Source organism: Copadichromis virginalis, linkage group LG11 (genome assembly GCF_057382275.1).
Source record: "Copadichromis virginalis isolate Kocher_CV1m ecotype Utaka linkage group LG11, C_Virginalis_male_GT1.1, whole genome shotgun sequence".
Taxonomy (NCBI): Eukaryota; Metazoa; Chordata; class Actinopteri; order Cichliformes; family Cichlidae; genus Copadichromis; species Copadichromis virginalis.
In genome coordinates, this window is record NC_140628.1 from 38,227,208 (window position 1) to 38,245,536 (window position 18,329).

General features: G+C 41.8%; 1 protein-coding gene across 2 annotated transcripts in view; it reads right to left on the minus strand.

Annotated features, from left to right (window-relative positions):
- The window catches only part of gabbr1a (gamma-aminobutyric acid (GABA) B receptor, 1a), a 132,993-nt gene that overhangs the window by 69,727 nt on the left and 44,937 nt on the right, over positions 1–18,329 (minus strand). For both annotated transcript variants that reach the window (XM_085472344.1, XM_085472345.1), the window contains 2 exons: positions 16,510–16,670; positions 2,529–2,663 (listed from right to left, as the gene is read on the minus strand). In XM_085472344.1, coding sequence (XP_085328470.1) covers positions 2,529–2,663; positions 16,510–16,670 — 296 coding nt within the window. The remainder of the gene's footprint in view (positions 1–2,528; positions 2,664–16,509; positions 16,671–18,329) is intronic.

Below are 18,329 nucleotides of genomic sequence, written 5' to 3' on the forward strand. Positions count from 1 at the left end.
AGCCACTCAGAGGCCGCTCTGCAACCACCTGGCAACTCTCTTTAAAGTCAAATAAGAAGAGTGGCAACCAAATGCTGTCTATATTTTAACCTTGACAGTTATAGTTGTTGGTAGTTGCCTACTGTTGCTAGGTGAAATCAGATGCAAAAAACAAAAGAGTGCTACATTGAAAACCTGCCTAGGTTGCTAGCAGGTTGCTAAGGTCGCCCATCATTGGTAGAACAAGCCGATTTGTCTACAAGCTCTCCCGAACTAATTGCTGAGCAGTTGTGAAACATGAAAAAGTTTCATGCAAGTTGGAAACCGAGACCTCTGCAATAAACACAAAAATGCAACTTTACTTTAAAGGTGAACAGTTTCAGTTTCAGGTTTGCATCCACTCCAAAGTTTCACTGCTGCTCAGTGAATACTTGGCAAGTTTTTGCAGACAAGTCAGCATCTTCCTTGCAAACTGTGGGCAACCGTGGCAACCTGCCAGTGACCACAGCACAGCAGCATATACCTGTTTACTAGGGGTGCAACGATATTCGTATCGATATTGAACCGTTCGATACAGTGCTTTCGGTTCGGTACGCATATGTATCGAACAATACAACATTTGTAATTTATTTTATCAATTTTCCTTCTGACGATGCTGTCTGTGTTGAGCGCTCAGTGAATCTGTGTTCGACTACTCCGCCTAGGCTGCACTGTCGAGCGCAGATCCACTGAGCGCTCAACACAGACAGCATAGTCAGAAGGAAGAGCGCAGGGCAAGCTAGCGAGACAGAAGTTAAGCTCTACTTGCAACAGGCAAATTGAACCTCATTCAGATCTGGCGTTTGGAATTATTTTGGTTTTCATGTGACGTATGACCCTGAAGGTAAGCGAGTCATGGACTAAAGTAAAACAGTATGTTGGATGTGCCATGCAATGCTCAATTACATTGGTGTGAACTAGTGTGTTAGCGCAGTTAGCTCGTTAACGTGTTGGCCGTCTAGCCCCATGCACGGAGCGATCGGCGGTAGCTCGTTAACGGAGATTTGCCGTGTTGTGGCGTTAAGGTCATTTCAACGAGATTAACCTGAATGCACTAGTGGGAACACAACGAATATGACTGCACATTTACGCCGACATCATCCTAGTGCAAAGACAAAAACAACAAGCATGCATGCTACAAACTTTACCCGAGTCATTTAGACAGCCGTTAGCACATGATTCTCCTTATGGGGACCTGATATGTTTAATATGCTGCTGAGAATATAGCCCAGAAGAAGCGGATAGTATAGCTTTTATTTTGGAAAGAGCCATTTCTCTGTAATAAACTCTCTTTTCCAAAGATGAGTGATTCCTCAATCAGATACAGGGCTCGCTAGCCCGACGTCCTGGAGCTAGCGATTTTTTTCAGTCGGGCTACCAAAATCTTTCTCTTCCCTGCCCGTCGGGCTATTGTAGGAAAAATATATGTCAATGCTTTTGCATTCTTTCAGAAATGTAGCTGGGTAATTATGTCATTGGCATCGGTGAGCCACTGTCAATATGTGACATATTGAAGTCGCGTTTGAATTTGCGCTTGTTTTTTTGCTTTCACTTTGCAATCGTGCGAACTGTGTATAGAGAGCGACAGCACTGATCTGTGAGTGATGATAATTTGTGCACCAATTCCTCTGACATCGTCTTATTAATCGGTAGCTTACTATGCAAACATGACAAGTGAAATCTCCCGCAGCTTAAACATGTGAGAGGTTGATCGCGCAAAGAATCGCTGAGCTTATGTGAGTGAGCGTGTAAAAGCATTTCAGTTCTGCTGAGCCAAATAAGACAGGTCAGGGTGAAGAAGTGACAGCCAAAGAAAAGCTTACCACAAAACGGAGAAGTTATGACAAATCAGACTATAAGGCAAAAAGAAAGTGCAGCTTTATGGTTTCATGGACAAAAGAATTTCTGTGGCTGCAATATGACGAGCTAAATAACCAGGGCTGCACATAAGTGGTCCGCAGGTGCGCATTCGCTGTCAAAATAAAAAACACGCACAAGGGTTAGGGTTAAATTTAAAAACTGTACTTTTGAGTTAAAATATATATTTATAATTTTAATAAATGACAAATTAAAAATGCATGAACATTTTTTTGTATCGAAAAAATATCGAACCGTGACACCAAAGTATCGAACCGAACCGAACCGTGAATTTTGTGTATCGTTGCACCCCTACTGTTTACCACTAATTCACCATGTGACTGTCTACAACCAACCAGCCACTCAGTGCCTTATTATCCTGCTGCTAGGCCTGTGTGACCGCTTGTTAACAAGATTTTAACAATATATCAAATATTATATATTTTAATAATATTCAGACTCTTATGGAGTAAAGGGATATAAATAATAATGGACACATATTTGGACGTTATGTGCACATCACGAAAGTAAATATGGGCAAATTCTACTTTGGCTGTTATTATGTGAAGAGATTTTCAGGTTAAGCCTCACGTTTGTCTGAAAAATGTAAACATCTGGAGTAAAACAGGAACAGCGCGAAGGAAGACACTCACCACTATGAGGTTCCACATGCGAGCTGCTTCAGCCACTAACGTGGAGACGCCACTGCAGCCAGGCATCAGGACGATCTTGATAGGCTCGGTGTACAGAAGGTCATACAGCAACTTTGTAGCTTCTCCTGGGTCGCACTGGAAGGACAAAAACGACAGAGTGAGCTTTAAATGGATCGACACAGAAATTAATTAAGTCGAGACAGAAGGTGATGCAGAAAAAAACTGAGGCGATAAGACTGAAGGAGACAGATGGAAAAAAAGAGGAGCGAGAGGAAAAAAAAGAAACAAATAAGCAGTGGAGACTGGGAGATGGAGGCGTCTCTAAATAGAGTAAGAGAACAGAAGAGAGCAGATAAAGTAAAGGGAAATGACATCGAGGCAGTGGAGTCACAAAAAGGCCAATGCAAATGTGCGTTGAAAAGACAAGTAGGAGAAAGAAAAGGACAAGTCAGGGAAATGGAAAGAGCAGCACAAGAAAGGGTCACGACAAAGTAGAAGAAAATGGCACCAAAGTAGCACAGAGCAGTAAACAAGCAGATGCAAATTTGAAGAGAAAAGATGAGCTGCAGTAAGAAAGAAAAATGCATTATCTGCAGAGTTTCACAGCATCCATACAGCCCGCATCGCCGTGTCTCATCAACACGCGCCGCGCCGCTGACAGATCAGGACATTAAAAAAAACAAGAAAAACAGGCAGAAACAAAGAAAAGCGAGCACAACGATCACAACGGCAGCCATCACGAGCCATTACAAACCTCCAATAAAGTCATTTACAGCGTGTCTAGGTGGCGAAAGTGTGGCTGAATGATCCATCACCACTCTGTCAGCCACATTACAGACGTCTGCACCACACTGCTCATCAGAGTCACAGTTAAACGGGCCTGACACATCTAATGATTCGGCATGGAAGAAGAGATATGGCTTTCAAATACAAACACACACATGCATGGCTAAAAAAAATACACTCTAGATGAGTGTCACAAGCAATCGAATTGCAGATGGTGATGGCAACAACCAATAAAGATCCTAATTGGGGCGTTTGTCTCGATGGCTGAATTGTCTCGTTGAGGCAGCCCTGTGATTTTTCTGAAGTGGTAATCACCAGTCGAGACTCAGGAATGTGAAATGGCCGGGCTTCTTGTTGATTGATGTGTTTTCCATTAACTTTAGATTGGGTGGAATTACAGTGGTTACGTTTACATGCAATTAAATAATTCAATCAGAGTCCCATTAAGCAGCTCTGACAGCCAGACTTCTGACGTAAATGTTGCTGTATGATTTCCTGGATTGATCCTAATCAAAGGCACTATATAAACATAGTCACCATGGAACCATAAGATCTATCAACGCCCATTTCGATGCCTTGGTTTTAGCTTTATGATACCATTATCTTATATGTGTGAAGGTTCTCAGTCATCCAGGTCATCGTAGTAGGACCTTTTCCTTCCAAGCTCCTTAGACTACCATTATCTTACTTTCTGGAGCCAGAAGTCACCATATTTGAAGGCAGAGTGCCCAAACTTTTGGTTAGTATAGAGAGTCCAAAAGGCTCCATGGGACAGACAGAACATAATACAAGAGTTTTGCTCACCAAACTGAAGAATTCATTTCTTGGATGAGTTGTTAGTACAAATAACTGTAAATAAGGTCAGAATATTTGTCAGTTACTTGGATTAAAAACGTTCTGACAACATGAAAGAAATTTAGAGGTCCAGTTTAGTGACTCGAGTTAGCTGAGATAAAACCAAGAAGGCAACCACCTGTCAATCAGAGCAACTACACCCCTACAAAAACAGAATGGGCATGTTAGAAAATAATACAATTAAAGTAGTTATAAATACTGAAAAGTGGCTACTTTTTTTCTGTTGCAAAGTCCGACACTTAACCATGAGGAGTCCACGAGGAGACTGATTTTTGGCGCACATAGGTGTGCCATGAGAAATGATCAAGTGTGCCATGGAGATAATCACGTTTCACCTGATTGGTACGCTAAGCAACCAGTGTGAATAACGGGCAGAGCAATTACATTCTCTTCCACTAGAGGGCAGTATAACTACCTGCTCTAATTAAATGGGTTGCCAACTGCCAGTAAGACAGAAGACGAAGAAGAAATTACATGGTCATGCTGCAAGTGAGACAACGCAGCGTGTAATAGTAATAGATAAATATTTGAAAAGTAGTTAATCTGACCTGGAGAAAATTCCGACCCAGATGAAGGCCCAGCGTGAGCAGTGGTCGGAAGAAAGACAAAAAAGGTATATAACTGGGCGCGGGGAGAAATTATGCTTTTTGTGACATTTGTGTTTGGTGGCGTGACGTGTGATTCTAAAGTGAAATGTGTGCCGTGGCTCCAAAAGGTTGGGAAACACTGCATTATTTCATGGTTCCTGTGCTTTATTGTGCCATGAAATAATTTAAACTGTCACTGCAGCTTATCAACACACCTTAACATCTGACTGGTTACCCAGATAACAGACTCATGGTTGGGGGTGGTGTGGACTTGTGGCAGCCAGGTATCCAAGAATGCATTTCAAACTACATCACAAGCAGCAGTGGCGGGAGCAAAGCACCAAACTGCAAGTAAAACGTTGAAATCCTACAATAAATACACTTTTAGGAGTTTTAAGGTGAGAACATAGTGCTATAAATTTCAACTATCTCGTTGATTTGCTGAGATAGAGCATATTTGCAAAAGTGCTCCAACATTTTGTGACATGTCAGGTCCCATTAGGCTAACAGCCAGCTCATCTCAGCGATCAGCTGATCGGCCAATCGGAGCTCATGATGCTTGCTGAGAACAGCCTGCTCCCAGAACACTGTTTTCAAAACCCCTCACCTCTCACTCGGGGGTAAACACAGGATATAAATCACAGAGATGATATCTAACCAGTGATGGTTTGTTCATTTTCAGATTAAAGGTAAGCTTCATAACTGGATCGTTTTAGTGAACCATGATGCACCACTGGAGTGTTGTATTCTATTTTCAACAGAATCATTTGCTTGTGTTTATTTCATGATGTTCAGATGTGTTAAACTTGTTTATGACACCTTATTTTCCAATAAAACCAACATTAAAAATATTTTAAAACAGAGAGGAAACTGAGCATTTTCACCAAGAGCAGAAACATCTGGACTTGCATATTGATGATGTTCCTGAAGAGTAATGTCAGGCCTGTTCCAGAGATGATCAAATTATTCATTTTTAATATTTATCCAACTGTATTCTAAACACCAGCTGCCTATTATAAGTTATAGAAGTCTACTTGAATTATTAGCTCTGTGTGTTTTTTTCTTTGATGAGCAGTGAGTGTATAGATGCATAGCGACTGCTGAACTGTCGCTTGAATAATCAGTAATATTGAATTTAATCTGCCGGTGTACACTTCTTTACCTCATCCAAATGAGTCCAGTGTTTATGACCTTTTAAAATAATTTCACATTAACGGCCCTTTTATAGCTGAGCATCTTGCCAGAGGGCTTTTAAAAACGTGTGTGTGTTTGGAAAGAACACAGGTAATTAGGTCTCTTATGTGCTACTTTCATCGTAAACATTAATCATAAAACGCAGTAAAGTAAACAATGAAGCTGAGCTGATGTCGTTGAGTACGCTGCATCCTCCTGTCCTCGGATGTCTGGACTCCTGAGTGTACTGGTCCAATAGGAACTAACAAGTGTGCAATACAAACTCTGAGAAATACCCACTGCGAGCCCGGAACAAATCAATGTTTTTGATTAGGTCAGTGTTTGATTAGGCCCCGCCCCTTGACTCTGATGGGTGGTGTTGACAGAAGCACAGAATAATTAATAATAGCAAAACAACTGCTTATGTTTTTAAATCAAATTGATATTTTTAATTATTGACAAACAAACTGATGTGTTTATTTTTAGCCCTCCATGAAAAACACAATTCCAAAAGATGGACGGGCTGGGAGTAGAAAGCAGTGCAAACTCCCACTGTGGATCCTGTTTGAGTGGATTTGTAAGACCTCTGAATTAAGCTGGATTTTGCCGTTTATCTTTGCAGAAATTCTGTTACTTCATGACAATATTGACCAAAGCCGAATCAATTCAGTGATTAAAGTTTTCAGGCGAATGAATGAGTGTGAAATTGCTCCCTCAGTCTATCATTATTTGGTGGGTTAACACAATTAATATTGACGTGGTAAACAGCTTCACAACATTTGTGTTATTTAGGGTAAGTGCTTGCTCAAAGGGAATCGCCGGGTTTCTCACGGTCATGTAAGGCACTGACCTCACTTTGAGTGCATAACTAAAACTGAACTGAACAGAAACAGCCAAGCCTGTGCAATGCAACGCAGACAGGCTGCAGGTCTTCTTTCCCATCAATCACCATACCTGCTCATTTCACAGATCACTTCAGCTCACTGGGTGAAATCAGCTGGATACAAACCACATGGTTCTCAGCTCCTCATAAAAATAACTGTTGCCTTATCTTCATATGAAGAAGATTGACACCTTCAGCTTGTTAAACAGTGTCTTTCCCGAAGGTTGTTTGTGTTCTCTGTCACTGTGGCTGTGGGCTGGCTGCATGCTGAGGAGAAGCTTGTTAGTTTTCTTGTGTTACAGTGTTTTAACTTCATTCTGAGCAGTAATTCACCGCCCACGCTAATTATCTTTGAGTTATTTCATCAATCTGTCCTTACCACAGCACATTACACGTTTAATAACGGCTTGTTTCCATCAATTTCGCAAATAAGTTGCTGCCTAATATATGAAGACATTAGAATTTCATTTAAAAGTGCAGTTTCTGACCTCGTGGATGTTCTTTAAGAATTCACACTGAGACAACTTGCTTAGTCAGGGTTTTGCTAACGCTCTCTCTATACTGTATATATGTAGTTACACTAACAGGCTTGCATGCAGAGCTTTACTTTAAAATACTTCTAATGATTGCAGCTGAATGTGTGCAAAGAAAATGAACAAACATTCGGCACACATTAGTCAAAAACTACTTCTCAGGTAGAAAGCCTAATTATTACAGATAACGAGTAAATTTACAATAAAACAGGCTTTCATTTTCTGTGAAACGGCACCATCATTAAACCTGACACTGGTGTTTATCAAAAAACAAATTCAGTTTTACCCAGCAGCAGTTAGATATTCCTCGCACTTTCCACCTTCATCTTAATATGATGTGGCTAACAGGCCGCACTGGTATGAAATGAAGGGGTCTAGTCTGGAACACAATTGCAAAATGGCATCAGACATAGTTGAAGCTTTCAATCATTCACTGTTTCTGTGCGCGCAGGAAATTAAATCTTTGCTTGAACAGAAGCAAAATTGAAACACTGGGCAGCAAGACGAGAAAAGACTCAAGCTGTTTCAATTCATGACAAACCAGCGCAAAAACCCAGTCGCTGGGGATCAAAAACATATTTCCTTTAGGTTAGAGCCGAAGAAAAGAATCTGTATTTTTTAAACATAACATGGCTTTGCATGAGTAAAGGTCATGGACCATCAGAACCAGTATGACATCAAAGAATGATAAAGACAGGCCTCTCAGATCAGATGCTCCCATTCTTACACAGTGCATGAGTAGCTTCACTGTGGCTACAGGAAGTAGACTGCATATAGCTTCACTGAGGCTACTAGTATTCTGAGGAATACTTTTATTAACTTTATAAAATAAATTGGACAAAAAAATCAAAGACTTAAACCCCCCCCAAAAAAACCCAACAGACCCAAGACACATAAAAATAAACATTTACAAAAAACATTAATGACCTAATGACAAGTCTTTGCTGCACTTTACTGAGTTTTACTCACACGGCAGTTTCTTCTTCCTCTGCTCTCAGTCTCGCTGTGTGTGCACCTCTTTGCATAGAGCAAGTGAAATAATATTAATATACTGATGAGACATAAAAACTTCCAGAGTTACACTGTGGGAGTGAGAGCGAGTGAGCGAGGGAAAGCTTTGCTTTCCAGTCATGTCAGCTCACTTAAACACAGTTTGTGGTTGAGTAAAAAAATACAGAACAACGTGTAAGTGAACTACATGGATCAGCCTGGTGTCACTGACAGCAGATCCAAATAGTGCATCCGTAAGTTTGGCATGCTGTCAGGCTTTGGAGCTTAGAAATGTTCACAAAGCACACTAGGCTAGCTAGCCAGGATATAATGATTTGGTTACACTTGAGGAAAAACAGGAACGCAACCTCCTCACAACTAGAAAACAAAACGAGAAACAAAATGGTAGCTGACTAGTTATTGCATTGAAATTTTTTCTCATCTAGCAACAGCTAAATTGTTGCCCAGTGTTCGAGCCACGTTTCACAGTGACTGCAATCACAGATCTGCAAAACTTTGGAAATACCTGCTGTCTATTTATATCATTTAGAAATGCAGACAGATTGCCAACACGTTGCAATCAATCGGAGTCAGTCTGCACTGATGAGTAGTGATGAGTGCACATTTCTTTGCAATACTCAACTGGTATTCTGGTACTAGAAAATGTGTTTTGCTAAGCAGCTGTGTCATTTCATAGATAAACCGCTGTCCTGCAGCAACAACTTGTTGTAGTTATAAGTAGTTAATGTGAACTTCTGTTTAATGTGATGCCAACACATCATAACCTATTTGCTGATTTATCATTTAATCTCCGTATTATTACAAACAGGCTGCTCGTAATTACCAGCTTGACCCCAGTCTCTATCACATCCTGATCAGCCTGGTAGCAGACTGACTCCATCCGAATGCTGTTTTATCGCCGTTTTGACGCACCACAGTCGCTCTGAAGACACCAGCTGACTATGAGTGCTTACAGACCTGGTCCCCCTTTTCAAAGTAACCATTTCAAAGGCAACCAAATTGCAAGTACGTAGTTGCAATAACTGTGATCGCACCGCAGTCTCCAGCCACTGTTTCTTTTAGTGTGACTGTGGCATTGATGACAGTGGTAATAACAATGGGAAACCTGCAATTATTTTCTGTATATATACAATTTAGCATGTTTGATTTGAAATAAAAAAAAAACAGTAATACTGATGTTGTGAAAGACAATTACAAATAATAGAAAACAAATTAAAAAAACATTTTAAAATGCCTTGAGCAACCAATATTAAACAGAAGCCCTTTAAATCGTAACAGAGTGTTTGTAAGATCCCTGAACAGGCTGCTCGAGTTAATTTTGCTATTAAAACCCTTAATCATTATAATAAAAGCAGATGGAGGCACGCACACAAAAACCAGCTTAGACGGAAGTTTTCTAAGAAGGTGATTCAGTTATTTTGCTTTGAACAGTTACTTATTCCATGTTCTTTTCACTTTGAATAACATAACAGGAAATGGTTAGCAGGCAGTAATAGGTGTATAATGAAAGGGTGTATTTTTGAACACAATTGTGAAATAGCACCAGACTACATAGCTGTACTTTTCAATCATGCCATTTTTCTATGAAAGCAAGAAATGAAACCTTTGATAGTATAATGGGAACACTGTGCAGAGATGAAAATGATATGGAAAAGTTCAAACATCAATTCATGGTAACCCAGTGCCAAACCCATCATACAGAAGCTTTTTGTTTTAAAACCACACACTGCATATAAAAGATGGCTGAAGCCACCAATTGAGCATGTTGACCAATCTTGGAGATGTTTTTAATCACGAGTGAGGGGAGATAGATAGAAGCTACGAGAGAAACTGCTGTTATAGCGTTGCAGATTCATTAGGTGGTCACTTATAAATCAAAAATTAACACCTGAACCATCAAAATTCAACTGGTGGAGTTGCTGCACGAGGCAACTCCACTGGTTTTCTGATTCTAATACGACAAAATTAATTTGTTAGAGGAACTGCAGTTCCTCCAAAGGCCACTTGGTGTCAAACTTTACAAGAGAAATATAGAAAAACATTGGACACTAGGGATGTGTATCGTTTAGGTTTTATCCGATACCGGTGCCAAACCGGTACTTTTGAAACGGTGCCAGTGCTTAAAGAATGGAGAACACACACTTTGTCCAAAAACCTCTCGTGTTCAGCTGGTTTTTGTAAAAAGATAACAATGTTAGCCTTTTCTGCAGCTATGGGGTATATATGGTATGATTCTTGGCTGGAAGCAGTGCTTAAACAATGGAAAAAAACACAAACTTTGTCCAAAAACCTCTCATGTTTAACTGTTTTCCACTTTTTCTTTGGTCATTTTAGCCTTTTTGGCCAGGGTGAAGGGAGTATCTGCCATCAAACAAGAAGACAGCCGCATGTAGCTATGATGATGTTTGCTAGTTCACCTTACATGCATTAATGTAATAACGTGGTTAGCCTACTCAACGTAAATTACACACGAACAACATTAAGCTCCTCACGCAGAGAAGAACGGCTGCTGCTGCATCATCATCCTCATCATTTCTGCTACACTGGCAGGGCTAGGGGCCAGGACTCTCCTCTTCAGGTTTTTGGACCATCATGGCACCGGATACCGGTACCCATCCCTATTGGACACTAGCTAATTTCTCCCTTAATTAGATTAACATGGGGGGATTTCTTTGTTGTTTAAATGTTTACTTAAGGCACGACGGCTTTGACCGACAGGTGCGTGGTGACGCAGGTAGCTGTAGCGACTAGCTGTGTGCTTTCTTTCTTTTTTCTCTTTTTTGCATGTTATTCAGCCTTAACTGTCAGATACTTCTCTTTGTGTCATGTACCAGTAGTGTCTCTATACATGCTAACCAAGTTTGCTACCATTTCCTGATAACTAAGCTTTCCACAGTGGCAACATATATCTTCTATACACAGTCTCTGTTCGTTTTGTGCTGTTTCCACATGTAATATTAACAGGCTTTAAAGGTAAGTGGCAGAAGTTGGATGTACTTGCAAGAAAAAAATCTGTTCCAGTTGTTGAATGTTTCAGTCATTCACCTTACAAACAAAGCCTTTGGTAACATAATCAGCAAGCACATGGCCTCCTTATAAAAAAACAGAGGCAAGCAGGGGTGTTGGCAGGTTTGCAATAAAGGCTGAGGAATCTCTGCTATTCTTGGAGGTCTGTCTGCTACAGCCCCCTGGGGTCGTCACCATTTCTACTTTCATTTCTGTTCCTCCTTGGCTCATGAGAGCAGCAGCAATGAAGGCCCCCAATGCCATTCATGGTCACATTCACATTCTCGGTCACACACCCAGATTAATGCTACTGTGTGTGTACATAAAACTACACACACACTCACATACCCCACAAAAGATAGGCACTTCAGCTGCTGTCCTTGGTGCTGAAATTCCTGCAGCCAATATCGGTGTCATGTTAACATGCCCATGTAGTCTCTCCAATCAGTCATACCCAGCTGGCGAGAAGCTTTGAAAGAAACTGAAGTTTCCCTGAGCTAGGAAGAATGAGAAAACACACTTGGTCGTCATAATATGCCATCTAATTACACTCCAGATTGAATAATATCAAAAGTGTGAATAGGGGATATGATCAGGCTTGGGGGACCGCCTGAATATTGAATCTCAAAGCATGCAGAGCTACATCTCCTTAGTTCCTCATAATTGCGTCTGGCACCACACTTCAGGCTCGTGTGCCAACGGACATGCACGAGGACCACTGAAGGATACGAGTTATGCCACAGCGGATGGAAAATTGTGTCACGGCTGCCAATTAAAATCAAAAACGGAAGTGAGGGAAGCACCTTGTTTCACCGCCATTTCTCTGCATCTCCACCGTCTCACTCATCACTGTTAATAATTGATCAAAGTTTGCAGTCTCGGCTTTGATATATCCATGGCAACAGCCTGTGTGGAGAGCGCGTGTCTGCGCGCGATCCTGTGTGTGCATGTGTGCGCACATCTCAGAAGGCTGTAAATAGTCTGATGCTGTCGCCAGAATAGCCAGAGAAACAAGCCGTTCTGCTACCACGGGGTATATTCATCCATTTAAAAGACAGGCTGGGATTAAGTGTAGAGCTTCATAAATATTTTATGATGTTGAACAAGTTGAGGACATCGTTCCATACTCCCCGCCCAAATTGTCACCTGTTTGCTAAGTCAAACGTCAGAGGTGGAACTACTCTGCTTTTTCTGATTTTCTGCCACATACGGGTGTACTGTTACACCGCTCGATGCTCACATTAAAGATGGACAAAGTTTTAAATAATGAGGTCAGTGAATGTGCAAGTAATCCCTGTGAGCCAAAAGCTCAGCCAGAGCCGATCTACAAGAGCCATTTCACTTCCTATTAATCCCATTGTACAGACTCTGGCTGCAGAATAGCCCTCAATGACCGGGAGTGCATAGAGCCAAACAGCTAAAATAATCATTTACACCTGCTCCTGGACAAAAATGTCCACATTTGAATTTAGTTTCTGCAGATCTACCATCGCTAAAGCGTCTGAACTGAAGTAAATCCACACTGTTGCAGATTTACCAGTAAAATGTTGTCGTTCTGCTTATAAACACTCGTTAGTCTGTAAAGGTTTTACAACAGGACGTCCTCTCTCAGTGCCATCTGATTCTAAATAACAACTACACATAAGAAGCACCACAACAGACATTTCCATGTGTGTATAAGGAGCAGCTGGTTGTGCTGGCGGCTGAAGGTGACTGCTGCCAGAAGTCCTTTGCTTCATGCCTGAATCAAAATGGTGGATGCTATTAAGTGGACCTGTGCTGTGACATCCTTAGTATCCAGGAAAAGCATTTAACTGTAAAGCAAATATATAAATATGGAATTATATATATATATGTTGTTGCACTATTATAAATCAGAAGAAAAAAGTTTACCCCGTGAAATTTACATTTTTGTTCCACATCTTCGTACAGCCCGACTCGTGCCAGACTACCTTACAATTGCCCGCTATGAGGCCGGGAGTGTAGACAGTGGGAGTTCTTGAGTATATTAGTCTCCCAGCTCACACTGCGATGTTGAATAACTGTAAGCTGGTGGTCTTTTGTCGACGTCTAGTTGTGGTTGAAAAACACTTTGAAAACAAAAGTCAGACCAAAGCTTTCTTATGAGCTAAACATACACATTGAATATGGCCTGGAGGTCTTTGTTAGACTTTGCTGCAAGAAAGAAAAGTATATTCCACAAAGGTTATTTCTCATTCTACTGAGCTAACTGGACTCCCATCACAGGGTGCATAGCACGGGCACAAGGAGCAGAGCTACAGCGTTTGTGATGTGCTACGTTTAGCACAATATAAATGAGAAAGAATGTAAATTCCTTCAAATTTCAGCCTATATTGTAAAAACAGGCCAATGCCTACAGTAGTAATACTACTTTTTCTATGTGGAGAAGCTGTCAGATGAATGTCTGTTTTACCACTGAGTAATCACATTTTAATTTCATTCTTTCATTCTCATAATCTGATAAACACTAAACCTGTAGTTTAGCTCGAAACAACATCAACACCCGTCTGTCTTACAGTTCAGATCAGATGACCAGGGACATGACATCGGGGTTTGAGCCATGTTTGCTGGGCTGCATCTCAAACACGGGCGTAGCTTCCAGCTCCGAAAGAAGCCAGTGAAGCTCTTTTCCTCTGTTTACCTATTATTCTGGTTTTATAGGTCTGTGGGGAAACGGCTCTCGTCGTCGTAAATTTCAGTCGCACGCTGTGACAAGTTGCTAGCCTATTAAACTGCAGTGTCTCTCACTTTCTTTCTCTCAGTCTGATCCACGGCTCATTCGTCGCGTCCAAACTCTGACAGCGACCTCAAAACACTCAGATTGAGGCTTCACAAAGAACTTTGCTAACCAATAACTGAGAACCAGGAGGCTATGTCCATCTTTCCTATACGGTCTGCTATTCAGAGTTGCATTGTCTTTTCTAATCTTTGTTTGTTAAGATGTCAAAGAAAGCAGATATCCAAAATATGACAACGTCAGACAGCTTTGACAGTATTCACCCACCTTTTGTTTTGCAGGAACAGCCAATCAGAAGGAAAAGGGGAGGTAGCTGTAAGGAAAGAGGAGCGAAAATGGGGCTGCACTAAGGTGAACGAGGATCACATCGTTAATAATGTTTGTTTCTTAATTGCAAAGCTACCCTGGTAGAACACACAAATAAAAATATGGACCTGAAGATATGCATAATAGGTCTCCCTTGATGCATTTCTTTTATTTAATCATTTAGAGATGCAATAAAAGTTTCTCATCATAATAAATTCCAGTTAAGAGTCTTTGATGCATAATTACACTCCGCAGCCTTCATCTCGAGATGCAAACAAAGAGCCATTTAAACCCTCGTCTTAATCTCGCCAAGTTGTGCTTCAAATGTGCCGATCTCTTCTCAGACCAAACAAGGATGTGGAATGGGTTCTCATAACTGCATGCAAATATCATAATTAATCTCCTTCTTTATAATTGGTTTTCAGACTGTCATCCTCATTACCATTCCAGCCAGGTGAAAAACGTTTGCAATCAAAAAGTAAAAACCTCATTCTGACCACACTGTACCCAGAGTAGGAGCAATAAATTCCCCCTCCCCCTCCCGCTAGGACTTAAAATCAAGGAATTAACCAGTATCATTCAGACAATGTTACACCACCCTCTTTGAGCTTTTCCCTTCAAAAAGGATCTGCATCTATTTCGCGAGCCGGAGGCGCCAGCGACTCCTGAAGCACGAGGAGAGATGTTTTCCAATCCCTCTGAAATCTCTTCCTTGCTTTATTTTTATGTTTATGGCTGCTACATCTGCAGATGCCTGCTTCACTACACTTGTAATCGGAGGACACACGCACGTATTTAATCTGTTTCGAGTGCAAAGAACGAGGTGTATGTCTAACAAAATGCTCTGTGCCATCAGCTCTGCATACATCCAGCGTATGATTTTGCACACATATTTCCACAGAGCTGAATCCTTGTTTGTTTCTGTGGTGTGCTTCAAGAGTAACTGTGTTGCCATGCCAACTCTCGCTCTCTTTCTCTCTCACATGCACACACACACACACACACACACACACACACACACACACACACACGCTCTCTTTCCCTGCTATTCTGTTTAACAGGATTCCAATGCAGAGCCTTGTACACCAATCAGAATAAAGCTCGTAGCAAATTTCTAACCAGTCCCTGTGCAGTTAACTGTTTGGTGCCCCAGCCAACTCTCCAGGCATCTGTCCTGCAGCATGATTGATAACAACCCTCAAGAGAAGAGACAGAGGATTGCTTTTTTTTAAACAAATCTGTGTCTGCACTCATCCCACTGTTGAGAAAAACACTTCCTTTCAGTGAAAAACTTCAGGATATGCAGCAGTGAGAACCCAAAGACAAGGATTATTCACTCACAGAAATAACCCGGATTGTGATTAAGGTTGATTTGGGTGGCGTGGGTGGTTAAAAAGGGCAGTATCTGAACAAGCTGGAGGGGTGATTATTGGATTTATATTGGTCGATAATGCTGACATTTTAAAATACCACCATGATGAATGATTGATGAGCAACAAGCAGGAGGTGTGTTTGCTCATTTAGCAAAATGAATGTGGCACGGAGTGCAAAGACTCTGGGGGGTTAGCTGTCAGCGGGGTGACCCATAGATAAAAACATGAAAGAACCAAAGCACTTCCTTAGAAAAAGTGACATTTTCACCTGATACCTGATTTTTTGGTATTTGGCAAACATCAGTAAAGACGCTTCCATCACAAAGAGTATGATGTTCAAAAAATATGACCCCAAAATCTACAATACTCAAAGAAAACCTCTCCTTATGAGGTGAGCTATCATTAAAGCAGTTCCTAATGATCTTTAACTTTGGAGAAAACCAGCAATCCTAAAAAATAAAAAAGACAGCCAGTATAATTTCATAAATCTGCAATCAAAACTGGAAATAAAAGCCAGGATTTCTTTCTCTGTTTTTCATCAGAAAAGAATTGAACAAAACACTCACAGAACTGAGAAAATGACAAGAGCCCTCGTGATAATCTGAGAGGCAGATCATGACATCCCTCAGGGGCTGACACCACACACACACACACACACACACATCACTTTAAGTGCGCACCTCCTCTGACTCTCCTCCACATGCACTCACCATGCTGTCGTAGTGGATGAGCTCCAACTCGTAGTCGGGCAGGATGTCGCTCCTGTTGTTCACCAGGTCCAGGGCCATTTGAGCGGAGGGCATGCACGCCTGACCGCCCGGCCAGCCTCCGCTCATGGGGAACAGCGCTCCGATGTACAGCTTCTTCTTGCCTGCAGACGGCCGTGGCCAGAGGAGGAGAAGGATTATGAGAGATGCCCGGAGGAGCGCCGCGTGGCCTCGGGCTGGGCGGTTTGCCCGCGGAGGACTCGTGCACATTACCAGCATGGTTCAAGGTGAGCTGAACCGGAGCAGCTTGACCCCGGTGCTGCAGCTGTAAGGTCGGGCTGTTCTGAACAATCCCACAGCTAAACGTACACTGAACTCAACACGTGTCCGGCCGCCCTGGAGTGTGTTTGGACTTTATGTTGCGCTTTGCAGATACTGTGGCGGACACCTATTTACTTTAAACTGCAAGTGTTTAGCAGATCGAGTAAATAATTAATCGGCGTGTGTTTGTGCATAATGCTTGATTAAATATGCATTGCATGCTGGATATTTTCGGGACAGAGTCGTTTACTTTGCAGAGCTCGCGGCGATCATGTGAGAACGCGGTCAACTTTCTATCTCCGCGCACATCGACACAATTGTCCAAACTAAACTAACGCGTGCTTCCGGCCTGCGATCGATCAAGATTATTGGACAGCGCGTCCCTTAGCTACTTACGCCTTTTACGCAATCGGGACGCACGAACGAGACGCCGAGTCCGCGCGGAAGACGTCAAGCGGGTCGGACGGGTGCGTGTTTGGAGACGAAGCGGCGGAAACGGAGGGCTGCATCTACGATCCGTGGACGCAGTCGTGTCCCGACGGATGAAACGAGTTACCGCGGAAAAGCAGCCGCGCTAGCGCTCTGCGACTGAGCCACTGCAGCACCGGCTGGCTGAGTGTGAGGAGAGAGCGAGGAGGGGAGAGAGAGCGAGCCTGCACGAGCTCTGAGAGTGAGTGAGAGAGAGAGAGCGAGAGAGAGAGAGGCTAAACCTCAAAGATTTTGACATTTGCACGGTGACTTTAACTTCAGCACTGCTTCCACTGCACACACGCGCATTCTTTGGCTTTGCATTTCTTGCATATGTGCGCCCATAATCAATATCTGATCAACGCATCGGCACAAATGGCCAAAAACAAGCTTTGGTATTTAACAGGTAGCCTACAGGAGGTCCGGGCAGGCAATATATGATCAATATAACGAGCTAACTCGTGTCAGCGTGAGCCGCTTCAGTTTTTCACACAATAAAAACAGAACAAACTTGTTGGGTTAGTTTTCAGTGAGTGGCTCTGCTGAACGTGGTCACATGTCCGCACAGTTTGATCCCACTCACAGTGGCATTCAATTATATTTCAGCCGCTTTTCTCAACTGCGCTGAGTTCTTGTAGAGTCATAAATGTCAAGGTTACATATAATTAACGTTCCAGTGTTTAGATTTAATGATGCACTGAGCGAAGCCTTATTCAATAATCTGCCTGTTATTTTTTTTCCAATTAATTGATTTTTTTATTAGTCTATAAAAATGTCAATAAAAGATTCCCAGCACAGTTCTGAGAATGCCAAGGTGACACCATCTTATCAGTCCAAAGGTTTCCAGTTTACCCTCACACAATATTAAAAAAAGAAAACTTCTAGTCACAAGCTCGATCATTTTCAGTTTTTACTTCAAAAACGATTTTAAAATATATGTTAAAAAGAATGTTAACAGTAAATTATGTATGGGTAAATAGTGCGGTCTCTACAATCAAAGTTTGGTTGGGTAATGTCACAATAACGTCCACCAT